The sequence below is a fragment of the Triticum aestivum genome, chromosome 5B, assembly GCF_018294505.1.
Source record: "Triticum aestivum cultivar Chinese Spring chromosome 5B, IWGSC CS RefSeq v2.1, whole genome shotgun sequence".
NCBI lineage: Eukaryota > Viridiplantae > Streptophyta > Magnoliopsida > Poales > Poaceae > Triticum > Triticum aestivum.
In genome coordinates, this window is record NC_057807.1 from 469,616,615 (window position 1) to 469,628,593 (window position 11,979).

At 43.9% G+C, this 11,979-nt stretch overlaps 2 protein-coding genes across 2 annotated transcripts; both read left to right on the top strand.

The window, feature by feature from the left end:
• The first annotated feature begins 1,122 nt into the window (after positions 1-1,122).
• Positions 1,123-1,762, top strand: LOC123116475 (subtilisin-chymotrypsin inhibitor-2B). The gene has a single exon (XM_044537425.1). It carries the CDS (start codon positions 1,180-1,182, stop codon positions 1,465-1,467), a length of 288 nt encoding a protein of 95 aa, XP_044393360.1. The 5' UTR covers positions 1,123-1,179; the 3' UTR covers positions 1,468-1,762.
• Positions 1,763-3,562: 1,800 nt separating this feature from the next.
• LOC123116476 (uncharacterized) lies at positions 3,563-7,073 on the top strand. The gene is made up of 2 exons (XM_044537427.1): positions 3,563-4,067; positions 6,299-7,073. The coding sequence occupies exons 1-2, from the start codon at positions 3,996-3,998 to the stop codon at positions 6,872-6,874; spliced, it is 648 nt and encodes a 215-aa protein (XP_044393362.1). The 5' UTR covers positions 3,563-3,995; the 3' UTR covers positions 6,875-7,073.
• The last annotated feature ends 4,906 nt before the right edge of the window (positions 7,074-11,979 follow it).

Genomic DNA, 11,979 nt, shown 5'->3' on the forward strand with positions numbered 1-11,979 from the left:
TGCTCAAAGTGTGCAATATGGATGAGTGCATTTTTTGTTGTTTGTTTTCGTTAAATCATTTGCTTGGCTGAGAAACAAACATATGTAAAGCCCTGGCATGAAAAGAAAAATTGAACTATTATCGTGGTTATCACTGACCAGCCTTCTGGCCCATCTGTTATAGTCAACTCATCGCTGACACTGAGGTACTGACGGATCAAAAAGCGTAAGTGATGATGTAATCTGGCCGATCGGTGTTGTTCGGATCTGCAGCAGTGCTAGCCGCAACCGACCGGCCACCGCATCCTGGCATGTGCCGGCTCATATGCCGCGACTCCCATGGATCATCCTAGTGCCGGGGAGGCTCGAGGCTGCCAGCAAGAATCATCGTATATGCAGAGGAGTTGGCACGCGTGTGACGAGTGAGCGCAGCGGGGGCCGGCTGATCCCTAGAAGATAGCTCAGTGAGGACCCCAAGCAGCAGCATTGAAGGGGGCATCCTTGAAGAGGTGAGTGGCAGTTTCGGAGCTATGCTGGCATAACGGACACGAAGCGAAGGGGCGTGCGACGGCCATCCCTTGTGGGCGAGCAAATTTGCCGTGAGAATGTGGTTGTGGAGGATGAACCAGGAGAAAAGCTTGCAGTCTGGTTCAGCTTGACGTCAGATCTTGGCAACACCGAATCTTGGATGGGATCAGTTGAATTGAATGAGCTGAGCTAGCTGCTTGTTTTGACCATTTGTCGCATACAACAGGCCACGTAATATTCTGACTCTCAAGCCTCCAAAGTCAAATCTGCTGAACTGCAGCTAGCTTAGCTTAATAAGACAGCGCGTGCCGTGGTTAATTATGCACTGACAAAGCAATAAGAATCTGAGGCTACGCTCTCAGCTGTGTCATCGCCACCAGTATATATATGGCGATCTGGTCAATGGTGATGCGTGCACTAGCTGCCATTAACTTTGGTCAGCTAGTCAACGACTCGATGCGCGGGACAGCTTGAATGTTGACTGAAAATTATTTTGACTTTCACGTCGTTGAATCATCGGTTGATCCACCTCAGTAGTACCTCTAGCATTCGCATAGCGTGTATCCTATAAATAGGAGCAGTGATGTTTGGGCATCGATCACACAGCTAGTGCTAGCACAGCAGCATTACTTAGGATTTGGGCATCACATCACACAAGAAAACTATTACTCCATGGGAGGCCAAAAGGGTCCTGCTGCGATCATGGTGGGTGTGCTCCTCATACTGGGGCTGGCCACTGCGGCGATGAGCTCCTCAGAGAAGGTGGCCACCGGCGAGAAGACGTCGTGGCCGGAGGTGGTGGGGCTGAGCGTGGAGGAGGCCAAGAAGATCATCCTCAAGGACAAGCCCGAAGCCGACATCGTCGTCCTCCCTGTCGGCACCATGGTCACCATGGAACACAATCCCCAGCGCGTCCGCATCTTCGTCGACACCGTCGACGAGACCCCCTACGCTGGCTAGCTAGGCTAAATACCTACGCGGCTATACATAAGTGATTATTAATATCACGGGTCATGAACGAATAATTTCATATACTCCCCATATCCATGCATGGATGTCATGGCCCTATGCGTGCTAGCTCCTTAATTTGCATTTACAGTCCCCAAATTCTATGCCCCTGGTATGTGTTATCTGCTCCATACAAGGATTTCTTATTAGATGAATTTTACGGATATATCCCTTGTATATCCACGAATTTGCTTCGAAATCCACATTAGTATTTAAACTCGCAAAATATATCTGGATATCTTTCACATTCATTTCCTTTTTAATTCGGATGCGGATGTCAACTTGTCCCATGGGTATTTTCTCAAATACGAGTATCTGATATTCTGGATTGTCCATGTCACTTTTCACACTTAAGGTTTACCGCCCTTCTAACTAAGATTTTTTCAGGTGTTCTCACTTTTTTTTCACAAATACGCTACTCTGAGCGTATCATTGCATTGATAGGAGGGGTTAGAACATACAGAGTGGTATCGTGGTCACGTACACTACAAGATGTGCACACGATACAAAGAGAGCATGAGATGGGTTGCTCAGCCCAGACAACCTAGGCTACATTACATGGATAATATTGTTGAGTCCTTTGACTCTTGCATAGGCCCAGGAGCGGGCATCGTCCTTGATCGCCATCAGGAGGGAGACGGAGGAGGGCGTAATTTTGTCGAAGATGACCGCGTTGCGATGACGCCAGATGGACCAGGCCGTAAGGGCGGCAATAGTAGATAGCCCACGTCGTTTCTCCATGGCAACTGATTAGATAGCGGTTCTGAGCCAACTCAGGAAGTCGATGGTGCCATCCGGTACGGGGATCACAGGCAGCACCAGGAAAGGACGCCGTGCCAGATGATGCGGGAGAAGATACACCCAACCAAGAGGTGGTGGAGTGTCTCGTCATGCTGGGAGCATAGAACGCAAGAAGGCTCATGGGGGAGACCGCGTCTCGCGAGCCGGTCAGCCATCCAACATCGGTTAGCAGAGGCGAGGTAGAGGAAGAACTTAACGGAGAGCGGGGCTACAGATTTCCAGATGAGACACCAATGCTCGGAGGACGTAGAGCCAGTGAATAAGGCGTTGTAGCAAGAGGAAGCGGAGTAGGCACCGCTCTCCGTCCAATGCCAAGAGATGGTATCGGGCTCCTGAGAAAGGACGATGGCCTGCAAACGGTGCCAGAGGTCAAAATACTCGAGAGCAGCAGCCGGACTGAGATGGCCGTGGATGTCACCGATCCACATGCGATCCTGCAGACCCGAGGCGACGGTAGCGAGCGATGGCGCCGGCTCGGAACAAGAGTTGTGAGGCTTGGGGCGAGCTCAGCGATAGATTGCCCCTGAAGCCACTTGTCAGTCCATAAGCGGCAAGTGGAACCATTGCCGAGGGACCATGTCGTCGAAGCGTGGAAGAACCGCAGGGCCTCGGGGTCCGAAGGCGGTTGAAGATGTGACCAAGGCCGAGAAGGGTCAGAGGCATGCAGCCAAAGCCAGCGCACCCGAAGGGAAATGCCGGTGCGATGAAGATCACGAATTCCAAGCCCACCTAGCTCGATCGGACGGCAAACACATGCCCACCTAACAAGACAGGAGCCAGAGCGGGCGTCTTTTCGTCCGTGCCATAGAAAATCGCGGATGATCCGGTTGGCTTGGATGGGGGGGGGGGCAACGACATGGCCAGTAAGATATGGACTAGCATGGCCGTGAGGACTTGTCGGACCAAGGCAAGCCGTTCGCTGCGCGAAAGGAGGGCAGCTTTCCAGGTGGCCAGCTTGCGCAGCAGCTTATCGATGAGAGGTAGCAAGTTGGTGACTGGCACCTTGCGGAGGGAGAGGGAAAGGCCGAGGTACTGAATGTGGAAGGCCACGACCGGGCAGGACGGAGAGGAGCCCACAGCTTGGGAGACCTCCGGGGTGCACTGAATTGGAGCCGCTGCGCACTTGGCGAAGTTGGTGCGCAGCCGGGACACTGCCCCAAAGAAGTGTTTTGAGGGGTGAGTGCCTGATTAATTAGTCAGAGGCAGAGCGAAAACAGTAATTACAGGCCCATAGAATATTTTCTACGAAACGGAAGGGAAAAAAAAAAACTACTCCCAATGGCTGGCCCAACCGCCCAATGCAGCACTATTCCCCCACCGCCGCCGCCGCCCGTCCGGCGCTCAGATGCAAATCCCGTGCTCTGTTACACGTCCCCTTCGACGCCCTGACGTCGCCGCCCCAATAATGCAGCGCCTCCTCTCTCCCTCGCGACCTCTCCTCTCCTCCATGGCATCTCGCTGGTTGCCACCAGCGCTCGCGCGACGAGTCGATCCACCTCTCCGTCGTGTTTCCTCGGAGGCGACATGGGGCCAAGACGTGAACCTGCATGGCTGCGATGAAGATCCAGGGAGCGCAACCAAGGGTCGCACGACTGAAATCGTGATCAAGGAGGACGAAGAAGAAGCCAGCGACTACGAGTTCAACCTCGGCCACGTACTTGAAAAGAGCGGGCACCGTGATGGCTCTATGTACAGGGCTATCTACCGGTGTGGCTGGAAAAGCGATTATTCTATCGGAGATCGTAGCGAGAGTAAGTGATCAATACTTGTCTCTTTTATCTTTTCTTATTCCTTACTGGTTGTTGTTGCAGATATGAACCTTTTTTTCCGTTAGACATTGTGACACCTTTGTCACGTCGCAGTACATATTTGACTCATCATAAAGAATTAGATATTATTAAGTTTATTAAGGAGCCAATGCTCTAGCTGTGTCACCTCTATACGAACTTCTCCAAACCCTCATTGCCTTGCACCGTAGCTTTCAGTTAACTGCAATGCAAGTACTAAATTTTTGATGAGATTAGCTAGCACTTCCACCCACACATCCTGAATGCACTTGTGCAGGCCCTTCTTCAACCTGGCACTGCTTGCACAGATAGCAATTTGCGCTGTCGTCTGACAGGAAATGGATAGCATTTTACAATTGTACCCTCGTTATGTTGTACAGGTATATATAGTCTTCTTTTGGGTTATTGTCGGAAACTTAATTAGAACGATTGAGTTTGCTCTCCTCCCCAACTCTTCTGCAGTATAGGGTACTGAGTTGTAGCATCAATGGTTGAAATCATCCAGTCAACTCCTAGCATACCAATCTCATTTGAATAGACGACTAGTGTTGTATGTTTTAGAACAAAAGACGACATGCAATTTGTGTCGATATCCTCTATGATCCTGACTAGCCATGTGTATAATGCTTTCCATGGAAGCATCTAATAAGCTTTTCAGGGCAACGTTTCCTGTTGGTGTTCCTAAATAGGAACTTTTTGTGGGAGCAAAATTCCTTGTAAAAAGAACATATATAATTTATACTTAATAGATGAAAATAAAAAAATTCCAATAGGGCCATATAGTCCTCAAATAACATTTTTTTTACTTTTCTAATGCCATATATCTGTTTACCACATTAATTCCAGTCACAAACTTACAATGCAACTTTACTTTTTATGAAGCTCGGTTGGAAGCAATGATGTTTTCAGATCCCGCGAAACGTATGACTCGTCCTTGTAGCATGCTGCAAATTTTCTCATTAGAGTTGGCTAAAATTCCTGGCAATGATGGCTTAGTAGAGTTGTATGGATACGTAGCGGCGCGGGATGATGTGGATAAGATGCTTAATTATGTCATCAATATTAGCAGGGATGATCCCATTATTGTGAAGCAGGTGCACATCTATACTTACATGCAGTTATTTCAAGGGATAAGTCTGTCCTACCCCCCCCCCCCCCCTAGTGTGCAGGTTTGCCTTTTAACCTTCTTAGTTACGAAAACTTTTGTTTGCCCATTAAAAGTATCCACCGCCATCTAACTCACGCACTGGGGCTGTTTTGGAGCGAATAAGGCTATGTCTGGTTCCATCCATGCATGTTGCTCGTTGGGCGCACACTGCCACGAGTGCAGAACTACCCAAGAGAATCATATATACGTTATGGAATATTTCAGGAGTGAAATGCCAGAATTTTGTAGTTAAGTGTGTTAAGTAGAGGAATCTTGCTATTTGATGGGGCTAAGTAGACTTATTCCTTATTTGCATTTCATTATTCATTCCACATTGTAGGGCTAAACTTATCACATGCATAGAACACTACACTCTCTCGAAGGCATACTAAACATTTGTTGGCCTAGATTGTGACTTTTCAAGTTTGTATTATTTGTGCTATTGAATTATTTAGTAGACATAAAACCCAGTTTTCACACTTGGTTTTCTTAATAGCAGTTGTTGTTCCACCTAATTTATTATGTTATAGCTCACATGTAATATTTTTGTCCTACATGTGGAAAAAAAATGCTTCAATGCGATTAGTCTATCTGTAAATAGCAGCGTAACAGTATACTACTTTGAATTTTATAAGCCGGCGCTATATCAGTATGAAATAATGATTTACTATGAGAACACATTGAAATTATGAAATTACTGCAGTATCACTTGTTCCAAATAAAATCGAATGAAATGTGTTTGATCGGTTGGTTCATGATACACTACACTGAATGGATTTCCTTTTGTTTGTTGAAATTAATTTTCTTTTGTTTATAGGCATATGAAGGTACATAACTTTAATGATCCCATCACTAGAACACTCATTTTTCCCTCTGTCTACTTGTCTTGGATTTGTCTAGATACAGATGTAATTTGGGACGGAGGTAACATTTGGGATTTGAAATAATGTCTGAGGAATAACGGAGGGAAATTCTCCCTTTCAGAAAACTATGCATTTCTACTCATTTCATATGATGAGCTACTAAAATAATACTACTAATTCTGTAGGGTTCCCTCATTAGCATGGGTGGTGGCCCTAAGCGAGGAATAGATGTAATGGACGAGGCTATAATCGAGTATGACATGAGGATTAAGCGAGGCAGACAAGAAAGACATGACCTACAACTGATCGATGGTGCAACAATCTTAGGCCCCCACGGGACATGGGATAGGCCGTTCACATATGACATCTCTAACGACTGTGGTGGTACAGTTAACATAACTTTAGCACGTCTTTCTTGGGCGGTCGAGGCGACTATAGAGGTTCTCATCTCGGAAGTGCAGGGCGGTTTCAATATGTCAGTTAGATGTTTTACCAGTGGGTTTGATTCTGAGATAAGGCTCTTCAATGGCGCCATTACCAACTCATGTGGATTGAAGCGGTCAGTGGTTGCCGTAATGAAGCGGTCTTACATACGTTTGAAATTCAAGGTAGTTGCACCGTCTTGTCGTTCTAAGTCCCAATATCGTTGTACCTTTAAGGCGAAGACTCATGGGCATAATGCTCAAGAGATAAAGACTGATTTTGCACTGATCTCGGTGAAGGTGACTTGGTCGACATTGCCTGGCAGCTTTCCTGCCTAAAGATTTGCCCGGCCGATACTTATGTGTAGTCGTGGAGTTGTAACAAAGCTTGGAGGTGTAATCAAACTATTGTAGTACCAGGGTTTAGGTTGAAAGCCTTTGCATTAGATTCTTCTATCCATTATATTAGCACTAGGGTTTAGGTTGAAAGTATGGAGGAATTTCCTAGTTGCACATGCACAGGAGTGGCTTGGTGGATTGCAAGTTGCCAATTTCTAATTCTGACATCTTTCCTTTTTAATTAATATGACTAGCCTTGCCGTCATTATTTTGGCATAGATGGATTGGCTTGACAACAGTTGGTTTAGTGATGATCCCCGCATGAAGCCAGGTCAGAGGGCAGGGATGCAAACGGATGGTGTTCACACGTCTGTAACCGTCTGCGAATAGAAAAATTAAATTAATATGAATACTAGAGTAATAAAGATTAGTGTAATTTTTGCTTTGCGGACTATCGTCCGTACAAGGGGTCAACAATCTGACATTGGCTCCAGCGGGCTCAGGAAGGTGACAGGCGACAGTGCTTTATGTCGCCCATACTGATTCCTAATAGGAATCGCCTAAGGGCTACAGTAATGGGCCAACGCATTTTAGCGCAGGTGCTCCCTGCGCGCATAGCTGCCTGCACTTTGTTCCGACTTGTAGGAGACATTGTAGAGTTCACTCCCTTTGATTTTTCTTCTTTTTTGTCTTATTTGTTTAATTTTTTTCTTTGATTTTCTTTTTTTTTCAAGGATTTTCTACATCTTACTCTGGTTTCTTTGTTTTCTCTAGAGGTTTCCTTTCTTTCTTCGCTATACTTTGGTTTTCTTTGCTTTTACTTTTGTTTATTTGTCAGTTTTCGTTTTTAACACATTTCTACTTTTTTCTCAGTACATAATGTACATTTTTAGAGCAAATGTGATGCATTTTTTTAAACACGTTGACCGTTTTTCAAAAAAGTGGTGTACAGTTAGAAAACATGTTTCAAACACTTTTAAATACATGGATATTTTTTACAAATACACATTGTATATTTTTCTAAAGACAATTTTAAAAAAATTATGTGAACATTTTGTGTACATTGTATACACTTTTTAGAAAATTCCACACGAATATTTTTGTAAAATAGCATGATACATTTTTAATGTAAATAAACATTTTCTTAACCTAAGCAAACATTTATTCATATTAATATCTAAATTTTTCGAATTTCAAGAACATCTTTTTTGAAACGTTGGAATATTTCCATCAAACATGACGTACATTTTACATTGTACTGCGTTATACACATTTTGTTTTTAAATTGCACTTTTTAAATGCGGGGATATCTCCGAATTGTCATGAACATTTTTTTAAAGTTAACAACATTTTTACAAGTGCGTTAATAAGATTTTTATACTACGTTAACATTTTTTGAGTTATTGTTTTTAAAATTTTATAAGTAAGTTTAATGTTTGAAATATATGTATTTTCATTTAGAACTCCCTCCACATATACATGACCTAATACGAGTATTAAGGTTACCTTTGATCATAGGTTAAAATGATAAATATGACATGTATGTTACACAAAAGCACACCGTCAATTTGTGAGTGAAGAGAGTTTCTAATAATATAATTTCTGCAACCTCGAGGTATGTATAAGGCCCTAAATATAATAAATCCCTTTATTTCAAAAATATATAAAGTTTCATTAGATTCATCATAAATATGTTTTCATACTATCTACAACTGATGTTTGTAGGCATTGATATATTTTCTATAAAACTGGAAAAACTATGCCCTAATATTTTTAAAAGTATTTTGAAAGGATGGAGTACCTGATGCATTATCTTCGCCGGACCAATCCTTGGCTGGTGAAGGAATTAATTGACCGGCCGGCCTACTTGAATTCGTCATGGCAATGGGTCGCTAATCAGCTAGGTCGAAGTACACAGTCATAAGTACTACGTTCCAATGTACTGAACGCCATATACGTTTTTCCTTGTCTTTCTTGTCCTCCCTGTCCTCCATAGTTTCGGCTTCTATTGTCCCTGTTTTAATTGGTGGTGATTTCAACCTTCTAAGACCCCTCTTCATAAGAATAACGCCAACTTCCACTGGTCTTGCTCGTCTGCATTTAATGATCTAATTAACAACCATGCTCTTTGGGAGCTCCACCGTGTTGGGGCACGATATACTTGGTTTAAATGCCAGTTGAATTCTGTTTGTTGTGTACTTGATCGTGTCCTTGTGTCTTATGTCTGTTAATTAAGAAACAAAGTTCCCTGGAGCTCTGCTAACTATTGAATCACACATTGGTTCTCACCACACTCCCCTAATTGTGGACTCCGGAGATTCACTGCCCTACCCCATTCTTGATTTTGTTTAGAGTCCAATTGGCTCTTGGTGGATAGTTTTGTGCCCATGGTTGCGAAAAAATGTACCTTGCTTCTTGATCTCTACTCGCGCTCGTTTGACCCTATTGATGATTGGTATGTTCTGAGTGTCTTTGTAAGTTTCTAAGAGATGTGAATCCTTCAAATCTAAACATTTAATTGTTGACCAAATTAAGGTCTTAGATATCTCTGCTAACTCGGTCGGTCTTGACGAATCCGAGTGGCGTTGTTGATATGAGTTTGATGATGCCCTTGTGGCGCTACATCAGGTTGAGGAGCTGTACTAGAAATTATGTGGGAGCCTTAACTGGATCCTCAAAGGGGGTGCTAACATGGCTTACTTTCAGGCAACCGCTAATTATTCAGGGCTCCCCCTCCTATGATCCATTTCTTATCTCCTCGCACATCTACGAGTTCTACCGAAATCCGCTAAACACCCAACCCTCCTCGGGCTTTCGGTTTTCCTCTTCTGCCTGGATGGTAAGACATTGCATCTCGAACTCGCATAATGAGGCTATGATGCTCCCTCATTCCATTGTCAAAATGGATGAGGCCATCAGTTTATCTAATTTTGTCTATGCCCCTGGAGCTGATGGTTTCTCTGGCACATTTTTTTAAAAGAAGCTTTGGGGACTATTAAACATCTGGTTTACAAGATATGCAAGGTTTTTTCTTGGGGCAGGTAACATTTCTCGATAAATTATGCTATCCTTACCTTGATCCCAAAAGTTAAAGGGGCGGACGAATCGGGCAATTTAGGCCTATAACTCTTATCAACAACATTTCCAAATTCACTTCCAAAGCCTTTGCCACTAGATTGTCTCCTATAGCTCATAAGGTGATCAACCCCTTCCAAACGTCTTTTATTAAAGGGCGTTCCTTCTTGATGGTATTCTCACTTTGCACAAATTACTTCATGATATCAATCACTCTAAGCATGAAGTCGTGGTTCTTAAGTTGGACTTCGAGAAGGTCTACGATTGTGTTCGTTTGTTCTTCTTGCAAGACATTCTATTTGCTCGTGGTTTTGTTCCTGGTTACATCCATTGTATTATGCAGATTATCAGGTGGCCACACTTCTATTGCCATTAACGTGATTGTTGATCCCTATTTCAAGAATGGTTGTGGCTTGGGTCAAGGAGACCCCATTTCCCTCATCATTTATAATTTCATCTCGGATGCTCTTGATAGGATGTTGTCCTCGGCGGTGGCCAGCGCAGGGCACATCTCTGATGTTTCCTCTTACCTTCTTCCTCTTGGGGTAACACATCTTCAGTACACGGACAATATTATATTATCCTTGTCGAAAAGAATGACTTACAACTTGCTAACTTGTCGGGGCAAAAAATTAACCTTAACAAGGGTGAACCCTTTATTTTGGGTTGTCTGCCTGCAGAACAACCTCGAATTCCTAACATACTTAACTAAAAGCTTGGGTCGTTCCCTACCACCTATGTTGGAGTGCCTATCTCCCCTCTGAAACTCCTCATGACGGATTTCAAACCTACCAAAGTTAAAGTGGGCGCTAGGGTTGCTTCCTGGCAAGGCCGCTACCAGTCCTCCACTAGTAAAGTGGTTCTCATCAAGTCTGGTTTGTCCAGTCTGCCCACGTTCATCATGGGTTTTATCTTTGTATGACAGTAACCATGCTAGCTTTGATCAAGATCGTAGCACTTTCTACTATAAAACATTGATAACAGGAAGAAATGCCGGATGGTCAAGTGGAAAATCATGTGCAGGACTAAAAGCCTTGGGGCCGGGTAGAATATTGCAATCATGAAAAAATGTCTAATTATGAAGTGGTGGTGGCACATTCTCACAGAACCTCCTGAGTGCATTTGGTGCCAGATTTTGCTGAGGAAATACTTCCCAAATTGTCCCCCTCTGATTTCCACCGTTCGTGGTAGCTCTCAATTTTGGAAATATTTAATCCAGGTGCAGGATGAGTTTCTTGGTTTCGTCAAATTTTCGGTTGGTTGTGGCGCTACCATCAGGATGTGGCTGGACTGGTGGTCAGGTCCGAGTCCTTTGTGTGAAACCTTCCCTGTCTTATTCTCTTACCATGACAACCCATAGATCTCCATTTCGGATCTTGATTTCATAACTAGGGCCTTGGGCTACGCCGGATGTTGTCTCCTAAAGACTTGGTAGACTAGCTGGCCCTCACTACCCTTCTCCCTCGGCTCTCGGAGACCACAGACCAAATCTCTTAGCCTCACTCTTCTCAGTTAAATCCCTCTACCTTAAGATTTCCCAGGGGCAGCCTGCTCCCTGATGGCTCCATATTTGACGCATTTTTAGAGTTCATTTGTTTCGTATTATCTCCATATATCACGTCCATTGAGCCAATTACATGTCCCTATGCATGATATGCAGTATTTACTCTTTTCACCATGAGCATTACATAATATTTATTCATTGTTAGTTTTCACTAATTTTCTTCATCTTTGTGTGTTTTTCGTAGGTGATGCGAACTGGACTTAACATGGCGAGAAGGATATAAGTGGAGGACACCCAGGCACAAAACTTACATATTTTGGAGAGTGAAAACGTCATTTTTCCAAATTGCTCGAAACCAAGATCTACTATATCAGGTGCATCAGCGTCGTTCATACGATTCCAACAAGCTCAAGAATGTTGAATTCCAAGTTCATATGAAGAAATGGCGACTGCTTTACCGAAGGAGTCCAAAGCGTTGGATGGCCTCTGGTATGACCGTAGATGGTCGTACCACTGCTCATACCAT

Coding starts and splice junctions, on each gene's coding strand:
- LOC123116475 (XM_044537425.1), top strand. CDS start 1,180: ATGGGAGGCCAAAAGGGTCCTGCTGCGATCATGGTGGGTGTGCTCCTC.
- LOC123116476 (XM_044537427.1), top strand. CDS start 3,996: ATGGCTCTATGTACAGGGCTATCTACCGGTGTGGCTGGAAAAGCGATT. Junction 4,068..6,298: donor TATCGGAGATCGTAGCGAGA/GTAAGTGATCAA, acceptor CTAATTCTGTAG/GGTTCCCTCATTAGCATGGG.